The sequence below is a fragment of the Stenella coeruleoalba genome (assembly GCF_951394435.1).
Source record: "Stenella coeruleoalba genome assembly, chromosome: 10".
In the NCBI taxonomy this organism is placed as follows: Eukaryota; Metazoa; Chordata; class Mammalia; order Artiodactyla; family Delphinidae; genus Stenella; species Stenella coeruleoalba.
In genome coordinates, this window is record NC_137156.1 from 72,763,283 (window position 1) to 72,781,878 (window position 18,596).

Below are 18,596 nucleotides of genomic sequence, written 5' to 3' on the forward strand. Positions count from 1 at the left end.
GGTCAACTGATGAACTGCTTCCTCTGGGTAGATCTATGTAGCTGACTGAAGTGCCAAGCAACCTGGAGGAAGGAAATAAGATGCAGTGAGCAGTGCTTTTTTTGGCCCACTTGTTTGCATAAGTATCCTCTAGGTACACTGAATACAGTCAACTTTTCTCACTGTGTATTCACATGGGCAAGGTTTTAAACCTTAATGATCTTCAGATTCTGGTGAGTTTGGAGTTGAGTTATCCTATTCAAATTCCCAATACTGTAATTCCAGAATTCTGTCAATAAATGAGATAGCATGAAATAAATGAATCAACCACAGCAATGAGAGATGATGATCAGTGGCTTCTTCCACATGCCGACGGGAGCCAGGTGAGAGAAAATGTCCAAGTGAAACTGTGTGGTCAGATGCTCTCTTTGTTAAATCTCCAAGGAATCCTCAGGCTTCTGGAGAATTAAAGGTGGACATGGACAGAACGTAAATGGAAAGTTGAACAGCTTGTTCACCAACACGGTGGGTTGCAGTTTCCTGGAACCACAGGGACTTTGTTAAAACAGGACTGTAGCATTCTCAGCTGCTGTAGACTGTGCTAGGAATGGAAATGAAAGCAGTTGATGGTGGTGACCACTACCCAGAAGCTGAAACCACAATCTAATTTTGCACACAATTGCTAGGTCTGGCTCTTTTCTTTGCTTATGACTTTCATTTAGACGGTGAGGATTGCCTTTAGTTGTTTGTTAAATAACATCTTGAAAATAGACTCAAGAAAACCATTTAGCCCTCAGTCATTTGCACTAACCCACAAAATGTCAGTACAAATATCTTCTAATAGACTAGTAGAGACACTCTCTAGTAACAAAGTCAATACAATCAAGGGAATAAAAAGTGGACAGAATATCCAAAGTAGAACTGGAGAAGGACAAGGAGGATAAAAAGGAGGGAGGAGTAAGAAAATGAGAAGGAGTGAGTTTTCATTTGGGAAAAATTTTGGGCTTACTTTTATTTATGTGAATATCTTGACTAATCTGAAAATTAACAGTATGTTAAACAAAATGGTGACAACTTATTATAAAGATAAGATTAACTACCAGCCTTACTGGGCCAACATGCTACTGAGAATTGGCTACCAACTACTTAAAACTGTAGAGCCTTTTCATCTAAAACTATTCTTTGGGGGAATAAAACTAGCCATTTTAATTAAAAAAAAAAAGTGGACTGAAATTCCAGGAAGAATTTCAAAGTGAAATTTGCCTTCTATTATTTGGCCCCAAGGTCATCAATAGTCACCTATACTAACAGTGAGATTCAACATTTATTTTCTATAACAATTATGACATCCCTTGACACACAGTACAGATTCAAGATATAGTTATTAAAAATGAATAAATGAATAAGTGAGTAGAGTCAAAGCAATCTTGAGAAAGAAAAACGGAGCTGGAGGAATCAGCCTCCCTGACTTCATACTATACTACAAACCTACAGTCATCAAAACAGTATGGTACTGGCACAAAATCAGAAATACAGATCAATGGAACAGGATAGAAAGCCCAGATATAAACTCACACACCTATGGTCAATAAATCTTCAACAAAGGAGGCAAGACTAGACAATAGAGAAAAGACAGTCTCTTCAATAAGTGGTGTTGGGAACACTGGACAGCTACATGTAAGAAAAATGAAATTAGAACATTCTTTAACACCATACACAAAAATAAACTCAAAATGGATTGAAGACCTAAATGTAAGACCGGACACTATAAAACTCTTAGAGGAAAACATAGGCAGAACACTCTTTAACATAAATTGCAGCAATATCTTTTTCAATCCGTCTCTTAGAGTAATGGAAATAAAAACAAAAATAAACAAATGGGACCTAATTAAACTCAAAAGCTTTCGTGCAGTAAAGGAAAACATAAACAAAACAAAAAGACAACGTACAGAATGGGAGAAAATATTTGCAAATGATGTGACTGACAAGAGATTAATCTCCAAAATTTACAAACAGCTTATGCAGCTCAATATCAAAAAAACAAACAACTCAATCAAAATATGGGCAGAAGACCTAAATAGACATTTTCCCAAAGAAGACATACAGATGGCCAACAGGCACATGAAAAGATGCTCCACATCACTAATTATTAGAGAAATCCAAATCAGAACTACGATGAGGTATCACCTTACACCACTCAGAATGGCTATCATCAAAAAATCTACAAACAGTAAGTGCTGGAGAGGGTGTGGAGAAAAGGGAACCCTCCTACACTGTTGGTGGGAATGTATATTGGTACAGCCTCTATGGAGAACTGTATTAGTTCCTTAAGAAACTAAAAATAGAACTACTATATGATCCAGCAATCCCACTCCTGGGCATATATCTGGAGAAAAACATGGCTCGCAAGGATACATGCATCCCAACGTTCGTTACCGTGCTGTCTACAATAGCCAAGACATGGAAGCAACCTAAATGTCCATTGACAGACAAATGGATAAAGAAGATGTGGTACATATATATATACAATGGAATATTACTCAGCCATTAAAAAGAATGAAATAATGCCATTTGCAGCAACATGGATGGACCTAGAGATTATCATACTAAGTGAAGTAAGTCAAAGACAAATACATGATATGCAGAATCTTAAAAAAAATGATACAAATGAATTTGTTTAAAAAACAGAAGCAAACTCACAGACTTAGAGAACGAACTTATGGTTACCAGGGGCGAAGAGGTGGGGGGAGGGACAGATTGGGAGTTTGGGATTGACATATACACACTGCTGTATTTAAAATAGATAACCAACAAGCACCTACTGTATAGCACAGGGAACTCCATTCAATATTCTGTAATAACCTAAATGGGAAAAGACTTTGAAAAAGAATAGATACATGTATATGTATAACCAAGTCAGTTTGCTGTACACTGGAAACTAATACAACATTGTTAATCAACTATAGTCCAATATAAAATTAGAAATTAGAAAAAAAGAAAAAAAAAGTGAATAGAGAATCCTTGAAAAAACAGATCTTAGAAATATGAGTTCTGCAAGAGCTTTGATAGATCAAATCGTAGCATTTATATCAACCCATACCCTATCTTAATGTGTGTACTTGGGTACAAGCAAAAATTTCGGTAAGAACCTCCCAGTAAGATCACTGAAATTTGATGTTTGTAGGGCAAATACTATATACAAAGAAGACGACATTTTAATGTAATTTATTTGAAATGCTTCCAGAGAAGTTTAAGGCCATTATACAAAAACATTCATTTCATGAAAACATTCATTGACTTTCTTCCCATAGGCCAGCCCTTGACAGACCTCTTTTCTCAACACGCTGGCCAAAGTGGCCGATGGCTCCTGCAAAGAATGATTCATTCTTTTCCCCACCATCAAACAACTTTTCTCGGCTTTTCTCCGCTTCTGTCTGCAGCAGATTCATTCAGTCGCTAAATCAATAACAACTTGAGTTGTTGTTTTAAATAAACTTGTAATAGAAAAAAAGATTCACTGTGTTTAAAATCTATAAATACAGAAATATGTTTTACAGGGTAAAATGGACCACAACATTTTATTTTGAAAAATAAGTACTATAGCTTGTTTTTATATTGATAAATCTTGTCACACAGCTTCTTTGAATGCACATGATAGACGTACATAATAAAATGACAACATAGTATTTACTGCTTTCCTTTGTGTAAACTTGAAAGACAGATTTAAAAAAAAAAAAGAAAAGAAAACTTTTTTGGCAATAATTTAGAATCATTACTACTAGTGCTGGTGTGGGTACAATTTTGCACAAGTCATCTTTAATATTTACACTTGCAGGGAGATTTTCTGTGTATTAACTTTTTTTAAAGGTCTGCGACTCACCCTGCATTGTAAATCAAGTCTGGCAAAGAGGTTTATTAGTTTGGATAACTGATCCTAATTAATGATAGAGTTAATTAAGTCGGCCTCTGGAGAATGTAATTATGATTCTGATCCAGCACAGAGCCAGAGATGGCAAATGATGACCCAAAAGTGGGGCAGGGCAACCCAAGGCTCTGGCCTTTCCCAGACGGACACTGGACCTTACTTTTCTCTTTTAATGCTTCCCACATAAGGTCACAATGGAGCACTTCTTCCAAATTCTTTTTCTCACGTTTCCATAAACAGAGTCACTGACTGAGCCGCAGTCCCTTTTCGTCATCTCTTCATTCATGCTCTAAAACACGAGTAGGCCTAAGCAGATGAAACAAAGAGAAGATGGGTCTTTTTCCTATCCTGCCAGGTTTTCCCAGGCCCTTTGAGTTACATTATGATATTTTAGGCTAGAAATGGCTCTTTAAGGCCAGCCAGCATCCATGGCAGAGACCTCCTGATGCAATGCACATTTCAGTTCAAGATTCAGAGCTGACAGCGGTTTTTGAGTTGATCCTTTTAAGGTCAGACTCTTATTTCATGTCCTAATAGATTATTGCATCAAATTTGTACTGGATGAAATTGCAAGGTCAAGACAGTGCTTCTTCCTTTGCAAAATTAAACCTTCAGAATCCCCAGGGATGTTTTCATGCTTTTTGGTTGGATGACATTGAACCAATTTGACTTGAAATATTGATCTTTCCCGTTTCTCCTTCAAATGCCATCATGATACACAAGTAACTTCCTCATGCCCTGTTTTCAAGGCTCTTTAAATTTCATGCCTTCAGCTACCCTGTCAAAGAGCCAGAAAAGCACTAGAGAAACATGGAAGGACCCTTTAATCTACATGAAACAGTAGTTTAGAGATTGTTTTCTTTCTGTTTTTTAAAATCCAGCAGGACAAGTGAAAGTAACTTGTTCAAGTACTTCTCCATCCATCCAGACACTTGTGAAATACAATACAGGGTAACAGTTGCCACAGATTCCAGCTGACACAGACTGGCAGTTACAGTACTAGGGACAAAAAAGTACAGACAGGACTGGGTCAACACAGTCACAAAAGTATTAAAAAGTGCTTCTCCAAACCGTTCCATGTGTGGAATGCAAATACTGTACAGGTAAGACACAGGGCTACTTCCAGGAAGTACATGCTTCTGTCAGACGTTGCTTTCAACATGCCTGCTATCCCCACAGGAAGAGCCTGTCTGTTCCATGCGTTCACAGTCAAGGCTGACCTCACTTGTGTCCATGCTACAATCCGATTCACTGTCTGATTGGTCCATCTGCTCAAGTTTTGTTTCTCCCTGTGGCTCCCTGCTCCCGGTGGTGGGATCTAGGAACGGTCCCTCGGAGTCAAGGACCCCAGCCTGCCCTGCAGCACACAGAACTGTTTCTTTGGCTTGACGAATACAGTTGAGCCACTGCTGTTTGTTGAAGGTGTCATTGGCTTGTAATGAGTGGGTCTGACTTTGGGATCCATTTTTGAAACTTACTCTGAAGAAGTTTTTAACTAGAAATGAAAAACACATGAAAACAAAGGTCAATGGACAGGTATTTCCTCAGGCCAAAGATTACACATGTGATGACACTAACCCCCAGTACCCACGGCAGAGATTACTAATTGATTACTAAATGTGCCCTACTGATCTAGGAATGGCTCAGCTCCACCCTGCAGCCTCCATCAATCAACAGGTGTTGACACAGGTCTGGCACTCAGTTGCTCTCGGAATCTAGGAAATCAGTACGGAACAACTATGTCTTGTGTTTCAGGGGACCCCAGAGTACTGGGTACCAAACCTGGCTGCATATCAAAATCCCCCAAGAGCATGTTAAAAATACAGATCCCGGGGTCCTACCCTTAGAGATTCAGATTCAGTAGGTCTGATGTGGGCCTGGGAAACTGTAATTTCAACAACTGCCCCAAGCTAGAGCTTTTTCAAGTTTAAGAAGCTCTTTGTAACATCAAACAGGCCCAAGACCCTCCACATGATAGTACTTGTATATTTAGTATCTGATGATTGAGAAGATATGTAGAGACTCTTATAAGTTTGGTTTCATTTTAAAATGAAATGACATTTTAATAATAACTGCAACAGGAGCTCTGTGCATTTATTTTTTTAAATTATTTATTTATTTATATTCTTTTGGCTGTGCCACGTGGCTTATGGGATCTTAATTCCCTGACCAGATACTGAACGCTTGGCAGTGAAAGTGTGGAGTTCTAACCACTGGACCACCAGGGAATTCCTGGAGTTACGTGCATTTAAAAAATGGTAGTGCACAATATGGAAGACATTTGATTTAGTTTAGTAACAACATTAACTGTCATTTAATGGGCCCCGTGTGCCACATGCATGTGGTTCACAGAAGTGTCTGTGCTCAGTCAGTCCCCGTGCACGATCCCTGTAGCCAACAGACTGGCTTCAGATAAATTCAGGCTCCAGTCTTTGCTGTGGCGCAAATGCCTTAACTCCCCTACGTTTCAGTTTCTTTATTTGTAAAATGGGAAAAACAAAGAGAATCTACCTTAGATGGTTATTATGAGGGATAAATATAATAATACATGTAAGTGCTTATACAATGCCTGGCACATAGTCAGTACTTGAGAAATGTAAGTACTACTGCTACTACTAGTACTACCACTGGGGCAGAGGGACTGGTGAGTAGGTAAGAGGCAGTATACATGAATTACTTTGACAATATGATGCCAATGTTAACCTAAGAGGCTCAAATGTTACTTGCTCAAAGAAGACCTCCCTGACCATTTCATCTTAAACATACCTCCTATTGCTATCCCTCTCTATTCCCTTACTGGGTTTTAGTTTTCTTAAGGTACCTGGATTATGTATTTGCTTCTCAAATAACCTCTACCTCCTCCATCACAATGTAAGTTCCACAGGGCTTCCAAGGAATTGAATTGTTTGGTTCCCTAGTGTATATCAGTGCCTGGCACAGTGCTTGACACATAGGAGACACTAGATAGATGCTGCTATCTAAGCTTCTTTTGGTTAATTCCTTTGTTTATTAAGTCTCAAGTTAGAGAAGCCCATTAGAGTAATTACAGATAAACCCTCAGCCCAGTTGATCATAGTTATGTCTCTTTAGAGACAAGTCTGCCAGCTTAACTACAAAAACCCACCGTTATACAACTGTAATCACATAGGGACCATCTGGCCTTAAGAATGCTTTTATCCAGTGGAAGGAGTCAGAGTAAGGGAGCTTAAGGGGCACCAGTTATATGCAGACAGGTTAACTTGTAGTGTCTTACTTAATCCTTATAACAATCCTATGAAGTAGGTATGCATGCATCCCCGCTTTGCAGATGGGAAACTAAGGCTCAAAGAGGTTGAGTAAGTTTACACAACCAGTAAGTGATGAAAGAAAACTGGAATGCAGTTTGACTTCAAGGCCATAGCTCTTCTCTTTTCACCAGGCAGCCATTCCCTCCAAACCACCACGACCAAAGACGTTCAACAGGTCAAAATGGACAGCCATCCATACTTCTCTCATTGTTGCTAAACGCCCCACGCAGGGAGCCGCCCAGCCTCACTTCTCCGTCCTGCAGATCTTCCAGCAGGAGGTCCTTCACGGGGATGGGCTGCCGGTACAACTGGTAGCAGAGCTGCTCGTTGTGGGTGACAGCCCGAGTGATCACAAGTACTTCTTGGAACAGGAAAACGTGTAGTTTCTGGAAGAAAAGAATCCACAGGATTCCCCTAAGCAATAATCTAATGAGTAGTTGATAAGTGGACCTCTGTGGATAAGAGGTCCCTAGGTACCAGGTTCACACTGGCCTATGAACTTCTAGGCTCAAATCTACCTCTGGGAGAACAGCAGTTGGGGGTTGGACACATTTCCAGATGCATCCATTGCCTTTCCTATGGGAGCGCCTCCCTAGGGCCCCACTGAAGAAGGCCTTTCTGCCTACAGACACCTGCAGCCAGGTCTGCCAGCTGCAGTGGCGTTCTTCACACTGCAATTCACAACCTGTGCAGACACATACAGCCTTATAGGAACATTTAAAAAAGAAAAGGAGAGAGAGAAACCCCATAGAATGAAGAGGCTAATGAAGGAAAATAAGTTAGTGCTCTCGGGGCTTTGGTTTATTGTATCCAATACAATTCTAAGAGATCACAATGAATAACAGTCCATAAAGGATGAGACGGACATATCAGAGCCTAATATTAATGTTTGCTTCTCAAACCCATAAAACACTTGTTCCTTCAACCACTGAGCTGAGTATCAGCTTCATCCAGGCATCCCAGCTCGGAACACTGCCCATTCCCGAGGAAACCAGAGCATGCTGCTGTAGCCACAAAGAAAGACAATCAAACAAGTTGTCCTTCTCGGTTAAGTTCATAAGAACCTCGGTTCTCTGAAGAGGTTGTGCTTAAAAGGCTGATGATTGATGTGTGTGTTGTTGGCAAAAAAAGAATCTCCAAAATAAAGGCTTGTCTCAAACCACATTATAGAAGCAATTTTGCTGAGTGGAGGTGGGGTAAATTGGCTCCATTCAACTCTAAGTGCCAGACTCTTCCCGCAGCTTGGAAATGCTTAGGAGGTGAAGAGAGACGATCCATGACTTTGCAGCTAGGTTCTGGTTTTCCAGTGGCAATATTTGGGAATGTCAGCCTTAGGGCCTCAAAGAGGAGACCAGAAGAGCAGGGCTGAAAATTCACATTAGAATCTTGATCTGGGGTCGGGGAAGCATATTCAGCATCATCAGATAGTTTTAGATTTGGAAGAAAAGATACTTGCGGGTCATCTACCCGCACCCTGCCACAGACGGATGGATGGACAGACACACACACACATACATACACACATACCAAAAACTGCAGAAACTGAAGCTCAACTAAATGTTGGCTTGTGGACACATAAATGATGACGGCTCTGTATTGGTGTGTGTTTGCGGTGGGGTCAGGTTTGAAGACCGAAAAACAGAGTAAAGCACAAAATAACCAAGTTAAGGGCTTTTTTTTGGTGTGGGTGGTGGGGATGGCAGAAGAGAATATTAAGACTTTTCTTTTGGGGGTTAGGGAGCGGAGGGAGTTAGTCACTGTTTTACATACTAAAAATAATCAGAGATTTTTACACTGTTTCTACTTCTACCACTCTTTCTTTTTGTTTTTTTTGGGGGGGGAAGTAAGGATTTATTATTAAGAACATCAAGCTCCAGGGCATTGTTTTTTTTACCATATACCTTTAAAAGTGTTTTTTATCCCCCCAAAAATCCTTATCATTTAAAACCAGATATTCAAATTATATAGCTAACATTTTTAGCTAATCAACTCTTCAGCGCTGATCCTAGAAAACCACCTTCAATGGATCTTTGAATAACGGAGATTCAGCCCCTGATACGAGTAGTGTAGTTAGTCACACCTTTAACGTTCAAGCCACAAGTTGTGATGTTTGAAAGAGGTGAGGTCTACTGTCCTGCATCATCAGAATTTGTCATATTTTCAGTGCTACTGGGTTGCACGTTATCTGCGAGGTTGTGTGCATGCTCAAGAAATAAATCAGTACACTTAATTCCATAGTCAGCAATTTAATTTTTGCTTCCAACAGTTCATTCTCTTCCTTGAGCTGACTCACTCTCTGCAGCGTATCCTGTGCGTTCTGCTTGCTTTTCAACTGGCTCTTTTTCACTGCCATGTTGTTCCTCTCTGCACTGACGATACTCGTCACTGCTGCGATCCATGGGCAAACTCTTTTTGCTCTGCTTGCCTGGAGACACAGCTTTGCCTCCGCCCCCAGGGCCAGTGGGCACCAGCTGAGGAACCTGCTATAAGCCGCTGGCATGAGCCTGAGTATGGATGACACTTATTCCGTTCATGCCCGGGTACTGTTCTGCTGTGATACCTTGCTCATTTGGGCATGCTCCCTTGTCAACACGGAACAATCAGAAATGAGGACAAGGTGATCAATGGTTTGATCTGCCAAGAAATCTTCACACATACCTGCGCCTCCAGCCTGCCCCTCCCCAAGCGGCCTCCACTCCCAGCGGCCCTGCACGGGGTGGCCTGACCCGACCCAGGCCTTGCGGTCCGCCAGTCCTACTTCTACCGCTCTTCTAGACAAGGTAGGCACTTTGAACTCAGATTGTCTGGGCAACTTTAAAAAATATCCCTGGGCTTCCCTGGTGGCGCAGTGGTTGAGAGTCCACCTGCTGATGCAGGGGACACGGGTTCGTGCCCTGGTCGGGAAGATCCCACATGCCGCGGAGCGGCTGGGCCTGTGAGCCATGGCCGCTGAGCCTGCGCGTCTGGAGCCTGTGCTCCGCAACGGGAGAGGCCACAACAGTGAGAGGCCCGCATACCACAAAAAAAAAAAAAAAAAAAAAATCCTTATTTGTGAATGTTCACTGAGAATTCCTCTTCTTAGTCGCAGCTCCTTCCTGCCCTCAAACTGTTGAGATTTTTTTCCTGACTCAGGACTTTATTCATAATGACTTTTTTTCCGCTCCGCGGCATGTGGGATCTTTCCGGACTGGGGCATGAACCTGTGTCCCCTGCATCGGCAGGCGGACTCTCAACCACTGCGCCACCAGGGAAGCCCCATAATGACTTTTACAATTCTACTGGGAACAAACAAACAAACAAAAACAAATCCCCTCACCCCAACTAAAATCTTTGTTCTCAAAAATCTATCTGCCTGAAACATGAAGTAGATAGAGTTCATCCTTAATGCCCTGGGCACATCCAGCAAGAGGGTCTCAGTCCCTGACTGATGGACAGAAACAGAACAGGCCCTCATTCTGTGGGGTGATGCATCTTCCTATTTTCCACAGGGCTTCTGAGAAAGAATGTTCAAGCAGCCAGAGCAACAGCCATTAGAAATCTACCAGTGCTTTTCAGATATCAGCAAAAAGCAGAATGCAGCTGTCTGGCAATCAGTAACTCCCTAGTCAAACAGAAACACTTCTTCAAGCAGCGGCCTGTGACAGGTCTCAAAACCTTTGTTGCAACATCAGCTGATTAGATCTACAGCAGCACTGATAATGGGTGCTGTGACATGTCCTCAGTGATTTCAAATAACATTTCCAAGCCTGCCCATAAATGCCACTTTACAGTCCAGGTCAGAAGGGCGTCCCCTGAATCATCAAAGCTTATTAAGAGTTTTCAATCTAGTTTTGGCCTTCATTCTACGGGTTGGCTAGATACTGAAGATGAAACACGAAAGAAGTGGAGACTGTCTTTCTCAATGCTGAAATTTAAATATATATTATATATAATAAAGTTTACATATTACATAAAATACGTTATATATAATATATAAAGATGATATATTAGCATTAATTTCTACTGCTATATATAAAAATAGCCTGGTGAGTTAAATTTTTTTAAAAATAAATTTATTCATTATTTTTTATTTTAGGGTGCATTTGGTCTTTGTAGCTGTGCGTGGGCTTTCTCTAGTTGTGGGGAGCAGGGGCTACTCTTCGTTGCGGTGCGCAGGCTTCTCACTGCGGTGGCTTCTCTTGTTGCAGAGCACGGGCTCTAGGCACGTGGGCTTTAGTAGTTGTGACACGTGGGCTCAGTAGTTGTGGTTCGCGGGCTCTAGAGCACAAGCTCAGTAGTTGTGGCGCATGGGCTTAGTTGCTCCACGGCATGTGGGATCTTCCTGGACCAGGGCACCAACCCGTGTCCCCTGCATTGGCAGGTGGATTCTTAACCACTATGCCACCAGGGAAGTCCCTGAGTTGAATGAATTTTGAACTCTCATGTAATTTAAATCCATTTTTCTTTCATGTAAGCATTTATTCACCTACTCATTCACTCACGTATTCACCTAACATTATTAAGTGCCTTAGTACGTGCCAGGTCCCAAGATGGTGCTAGGGATTGACAAGGCACAGTCTCCACCCTAAAAGAGTGTGGTAAAATGGAAGATATTGACAGACAGATGGAGAATTACAACCCACTGTAGTAAGCCCTCCAGGGGAGATTTGTACAAGTTGCTATGATAGGAGAAGAGAAACAATTTCAGTACCTGCTGAGGAATAAAAGCCAGGAAATGGAATATCTACAGGTCAGAGCTAGATATACAGCTGATGGGAGGGTAGATTATTATTAAAAAAAACCCAAAAACTGGTCTCAAAATGTCAGTCTGTGGATAGGTACAAATTCATGAGAAAGAATGATTTCTCATAAAGCTAAATGAATTCAATTAAAGAGCTATCTGTTTTTCTGAGATCATATGTTTTTAACATCCTGTTAAAATCACCCATTACTTTCTGATATCAAAGTGGGAGGAGATGGTAACTGTTTTGTATTTGCTTTTTTTTTTTTTTTAATTTATTTTATTTATTTTTGGCTGTGTTGGGTCTTTGTTGCTGTGCACAGGCTTTTCTCTAGTTGCGGCAAGCAGGGGCTGCTTTTTATTGTGGTGCGCAGGCTTCTCACTGCGGTGGCTTCTCTTGTGGAGCACAGGCTCCAGGTGTGCGGGCTTCAGTAGTTGTGGCATGCGGGATCAGTAGTTGCGGTTCAAGGGCTCTAGAGCACAGGCTCAGTAGTTGTGGCACACGGGCTTAGTTGCTCCACGGCATGTGGGATCTTCCTGGACCAGGGCTCGAACCCGTGTCCCCCTGCATTGGCAGGTGGATTCTTAACCAATGCACCACCAGGGAAGCCATGTATTTGTTTTCAAAGGTCATGACCGAACAAAAGAAAAAGCTGGCAACTCTATGTTGGTTTCCAAAATTTTTCTGAATATATACTGGTCATGAAATTTAAGATATATATATATAATAAAATATAAAAATATATTTAAAAACTATATGATCCTATGATATAAAAGACACTGGGAAAGCAACTTTTGTCTAAAACATGTGACCCTGGTTAGGGAAGGCATAGTAACAGGAGGCTCAGTATCAAGTGGATTAAGTATTTGGGGAGGCCCAGGATGAGATTACTGAAGGAGAGTAACTACTCACCACACCCCTGTTGTTCTTCAGTTCGCCATGACAACACAGCACCTTTGAGCTGTCAATCAGGGAGTCTTTCTGGCCTTCCTCCAAGTAAAGAAGTCGCTCTTTATAATAACGGCATTCAGATTCTCCAGTCTTGGTGTTGATTTCTGCCACGATTCCCTGAATGATGTTTATCTGTGAAAACAAAAAGAAAGTATGGGGAAAGTTAGCAAACCATTCACACCAACAAGGCCCAGGTACTCAGCCTAGAAAGTCACTAAGATACACTTGGATCTAATTCTGAGATCATGTTATCTAAGTTGCTGCTTTGGGAAAAGGGAAAAATAAATAAATGCTTTTAATATACTGTATCTATCCACCCAAACACCATCTATACATGTACACATATAAATACATACAACATATATTCATTTGTATACACACACATATTTGTATTATATATAAAACTAATGTTGATGCATAATTTTATGAGTGAAAGAGATATGAGGTATTGATTTCAATGTGCAGGACTTATAATCACTAAGCTCTATATTGCACATTTCTTAAAACATGCTCACAATGTTGAAAATGTAGGCATTCAAAAAATGTGGCCAAGGAGAGGAAAAGTAGAATGTAATAGTCTAGAAAAGGGATTGGGTTGTCCTTGGGGATTTGAAACCCAGTTTCAAGGTCTCTCTACATGCACCTAATCTAACCTACAAACAATAGTTGCAAATTGGGTGTGAACAAATGGTTTGAGTATCTTTTTAGTGACAAAACATAAATGATTTATGAAAGACAGAACTAGGAATGGAAACAAAGGACACTAGGAGTAAGAATGAGGACAATTTGTCTATATACACTCAGGCCCAAACCTACAGCACACGTGAGTAAATTAGGGGTAGAGGGATTTCAAAGCAATGGTGGATGCATTATTGTTTTTGTTTTTTTGCTGCTTTTGGCCAGGCCGCTCGGCTTGTGGGATCTTAGTTCCCTGACCAGGGACTGAACCCAGGTCCTCTGAAAGTGAGGAGTCCTAACCACTGGACCACCAGGGAATTCCCTGCATTATTGTTAAATTCAAAATGAAGCAAAATACAACAACAAGAGTACAACACTGAGACATGTTCAGTAAGCATTTATTCCAATGTAGTGTTGTTCTATAACATGAACAATACATCTAAAAGTTAGAAAATTCTAGAAAACAAAGGAGCAAGAAATTAGTTGAGTAGAAACTCAGTGACACCAATCCAAGGCAAAGTAATGACTTCTTCACCAGAATCCTCTGTCCCCTAATAGTGAAAAGACCAACAGTCCCATCTTTCTTGTGCTGGTATTAACGGAAAAGAACGTAACAGATGAGAAATGTCAGTAAGGCCTCTTCTTGGTCACATTTACTTAATGGAAAAACAAACCAGTCTCTGAAAAGCAAGGTTTTAAGAGGCTTTTACTCAGTGAAAAGCTACCAGACCTTGTGTTCAAGTGGTAGTGAATTCTAAGATTGTTAAATGATCATTTTTCACTTGCCTTCTGCCCAAAGCAACTGGATAAAAACTTCTACCCAGAAAAAAAGAAAAAAAAAAAATACAGGGCTTCCCTGGTGGCGCAGTAGTTGAGAGTCCGCCTGCCGATGCAGGGGACAGGGGTTCGTGCCCTGGTCTGGGAGGATCCCACATGCTGTGGAGCGGCTGGGCCCGTAGGCCATGGCCGCTGAGCCTGCGCGTCTGGAGCCTGTGCTCCACAACGGGAGAGGCCGCAACAGTGAGAGGCCTGCGTACTGCAAAAAAAAACCAAAAAACAAAAAAACACCTTCTACCCAGTTATAACCTTGGCATTTCCACGCAAGTTTGATAGAAGATCTTACAGCTTTGAGCTGAAGTCTGGTGACTGCATCTTATGGACAGAGGCATAATCTCTACACCTTTGTAGCTACTAAGAGTTTCAAAGATCATTTATTTACTCTTTTCTCTATTTCCTGAATTTGGATGGTAGCACTACTTTGATAATTTAAAAAAAAACATTATTTTTAAAAATACAGGCTCTTTATGGCATAAAAGAATTTTTTTGGTCTTTGATGTCAACCTAATGTTTAATATAAGTCCTGTGAAATTAATCTGAGTTTCACTAACACACAAAAAGTAATAAATGGAACACTTTGGTGCACAAACTTTGTTTCTTTTCTCCCCCTTTTGTTTTTCAAAGATGACTAATTATTTATTGTTACTTTCAAAAACAAACAAACTGGGCTTCCCTTGTGGCGCAGCGGTTGGAAGTCCGCTCGCCGAAGCAGGGGACACAGGTTCATGCCCCGGTCTGGGAAGATCCCATATGCTGCGGAGTGGCTGGGCCCGTGGGCCATGGCCGCTGAGCCTGTGCATCCGGAGCCTGTGCTCCGCGACGGGAGAGGCCGCAGCAGTGAGAGGCCCACGTACCCCAAAAAACAAAAACGAAACAAAAAAAACAAACAAGAAATTTCACAGACTATTCTAAAGCTATGACTCATCCTTCAAATAAGTTCAATTAATGCTTGTTGAGCATCTGTTCAGTGTCAGACTGGGTAGTGTCATTCAAAGAAGTGAGACAGGGTCGCCGCCCTCAAGAAGCTTAAAATATATGGGAGGTATCTGAGCAATTGTTTTATGTCTACCTTATCTTTCTACTTTACTACATTTTTCATATGTAGTGAAATCCATACTTTGTCCTTGTTTTTAATAATTAAAAATTTTTTTTCATTTATTTTTTGGCTGTGTTGGGTTTCGTTGCTGCGTGTGGACTTTCTCTAGTTGCTGTGAGCAGGGGCTACTCTGTTGCGGTGCCTGGGCTTCTCATTGCAGTGGCTTCTCTTGTTGCAGAGCACGGGCTCTAGAGCACACGGGCTTCAGTAGATGCGGTGCATGGGCTCAGTAGTTGCAGCACACAGGCTCTAGAGCACAGGCTCGGTAGTTGTGGTGCACGGGCTTAGTTGCTCCAGGGCATGTGGCATCTTCCCGGACCAGGGATCAAATGCGTGTCCCCTGCATTGGGAGGTAGATTCTTAACCACTGAGCCACCAGGGAAGTCTCTCCTTGCTTTTAAAGACCTTTGTGGGGCTTCCCATGTACCTAGAGCCCGTGCTCTGCAACAAGACAAGCCACCACGAGAAGCCCGCACACCGCAATGAACATAGCCCCTGCTCGCCGCAACTAGAGAAAGCACACGTATAGCAACGAAGACCCAACGCAGCCAAAAGCAACAACAACAGCAACAAAAAAAAACACCTTTGCATTAATTGCTGTGGTTCATCTTATCTGCTATTACTAGGTGTACCCGGGCAGCTGGAATTAATCAGTACTTGAGTCAATTTTCTGAATTTCCTGCAAGTATCCAGGAAACCAGAAGGAACATGTACTATAAGCATAAAGATATGTTCATTTCCTAATTTAACTCAGGAACTGAACAGCAGGCATTTCACGTGAAGATTAATAAACTCAAAAGCCACGGTGGTTCCTTAGGCAGCTATGACTACTCTCAAATGCTGCTTTTCTCTCAGGTGTTTGAAAAAATAAAAAGAGACAAAAGAATGGAAACAATTGTTGTTATTCCATATTCTATGTCTATATTTATCATAGTAACTCAAGGTTTGCTTTCATTTATTGAAAATATTATTTTGTATTTATATTGACCTGTATACCATGAACTAATCCACCTGCATACCATGTCTAATCTCTCTGCACTGCTTCTTGAGAGGAATTTATTTTGCAGAATTGCAGAGAGGAATAAAGTTACATATAGCAGATTGCCAATAGCAAACAGTCATGGTAGTTGTGCATTTAAATTAAATTTATTGTTGCATCTCTCATTTGGGTTCAAACTGAAGGGCAGGAGCTGGTAAAGGAAGATGATAAAAGATACCCATAACAGAACAGGGATTAAACCCACACATGCTGGAATCGTCATCCTCAAAGTAGAATCTGAAGGTCCTGTCTGTCTAGTCCCTTGTGCAGTAATATCATCTACTTGTCGGCTCCCGATATGGACCAAGAATAGCAGCCTTCACTGCTGTTGCATCAAAAGCAGGACTGTGCTTCCCATTGATTCCAGTGATATTTCTTTAAGGAATTGGAACAGTGGCAGGCAGAGGGAAGAGATGGTCTGCAGGATCATTTTCTGGCTGAAACAATCCTTAGAATTTAAAACATTAAACAACCAGATCTGGAATATATGAATATCCAAAGTTCTATTTTAAGATGTTCTCTTTGTGGGGAAATTTCTATCAAGCCTCCAAAATACTATTAAGAAATTCTAATACAGATGTGATAGTTTACCCACTACATTAAAAGCAAGACCTTTCTTTAGATCTAATCATAAGACTGAATGCTTGGTGCAGAAGCAATTTACTTAAGAGTTCCCTGATTTTTCCCTTTTCACAGGTGGAAAATTTATTCAGGGCACATATAAGTCAAGCTACATTGGTACTGTGGATTTTATGGTTATCAAACATTCACAATGCACTCAGGAGTACAGGGCTAAATATTTCTGTTCATCTAGGGTAATGCCACAGGGATTTTGAAAAGAAGGGGGAAAAACTGCTGTGCCTATATTGTGTAAATGGGCATTTAGAAGGCTTGCTTTGCAGACATTTTCAAATGCAGGTATACCATGCTTCACACATAAATCTGCCTGAATAACTAGGTGCAGATTCAACTTTCTAAAATGGCATCACATTTTATGCACGAGGGAAACTGGTGCATCCTTTCATATTGCAAACAATCATATTCTTATCTGTTTTTAAATTTAAACTTTAGCTCACTGGGTGTTTTTTTTAAAACAAAGCATTATTCTTTCATGCTGCATATTAAAAAGAAGAAATCTTTACTGTAAAATTCAGAGCAGGCTTGTTTGCTTCAAAAAAGTAATTATTTAGACTAGTTTGAGCTCCCTGTTGTTCTCATTTCTACAGACCACACACTTGCTGGGATGAAATATGGAGAGGAGGCAATGCTATTCCCAGTAATGAAAACAGGCACGATGAAGTGAGATGGGCTTCATCCCTGGTGTCTGCATCCCCCATCATGCTGGACTGGTAGGCTAGTCGGTAATGTTGGGCCTGCTAGACACATCAAACACCTCTTGAATCAGAAGAGGGTCTTTCCTTGTTCTTCTCTATCCCCACACGGACAACTGGCCCAGCTCTGTACCAGTGAGGCCCCTCCACAAAGCCTGGTGGCTAGACAGCTCTCTGCAAATCCAAAGGCAACAGGGGCTTAAAGAAGTAGCCAGGCTTTCAGCTCCATAGGATCATAAAGAAGTGGAAAAGTCATAAGATTTGCAGTCTACACTGACAAGGTTCAGATATCAACTCCATTACTTGCTGGCCCTGGACTTGGGTGAGTTATTTAACACCCCCAAGCCTGATCTGGAAAAGGAAAATGGCCCTAACATGAACAGGTACCTCACAGGTTATTATGAGGATTAAATGAGATACATAACCCACAAGGCAATTACATAAAGTTGATTTACTAGATGTTCACTCTACATGTCAGCAGGTGTTACTATTATTATTGCTGTTGTTGTTACTACTTACTATTAAGTAAGTTAAGTCTTTCTCTGGGAAGAGATAGGCAGTTTGCTCCACAGGCTCAAGGCTTCTGATTTTCTAATCACCTTTGCATATCACCTTCTGTTATTGTCCCAGATCCAGGCAGGGAATGAGCTCTTTGAACTGGTCTCTTAGCCTCCATACCCACTGCTGACTCCCTAAGCAGGTTGCCAAGACCGCACATCTGGACCACCGCAGCATCCTCCCAGCTTGCTTCC

At 41.2% G+C, this 18,596-nt stretch overlaps 1 protein-coding gene and 1 pseudogene across 7 annotated transcripts in view; both read right to left on the reverse strand.

Annotated features, from left to right (window-relative positions):
* Positions 1-2,191: 2,191 nt before the first annotated feature.
* The window catches only part of ARHGEF3 (Rho guanine nucleotide exchange factor 3), a 311,235-nt gene continuing 294,830 nt past the window's right edge, over positions 2,192-18,596 (reverse strand). For all 6 annotated transcript variants that reach the window (XM_079932995.1, XM_079932994.1, XM_079932996.1 and 3 more), the window contains 3 exons: positions 12,825-12,995; positions 7,391-7,577; positions 2,192-5,399 (listed from right to left, as the gene is read on the reverse strand). In XM_079932995.1, coding sequence (XP_079789121.1) covers positions 5,047-5,399; positions 7,391-7,577; positions 12,825-12,995 — 711 coding nt within the window. In that variant the 3' untranslated portion in view covers positions 2,192-5,046. The remainder of the gene's footprint in view (positions 5,400-7,390; positions 7,578-12,824; positions 12,996-18,596) is intronic.
* LOC307192737 (CCAAT/enhancer-binding protein gamma-like) lies at positions 7,902-9,760 on the reverse strand (annotated as a pseudogene). The gene has a single exon. The product of its transcript is annotated as a CCAAT/enhancer-binding protein gamma-like (transcript).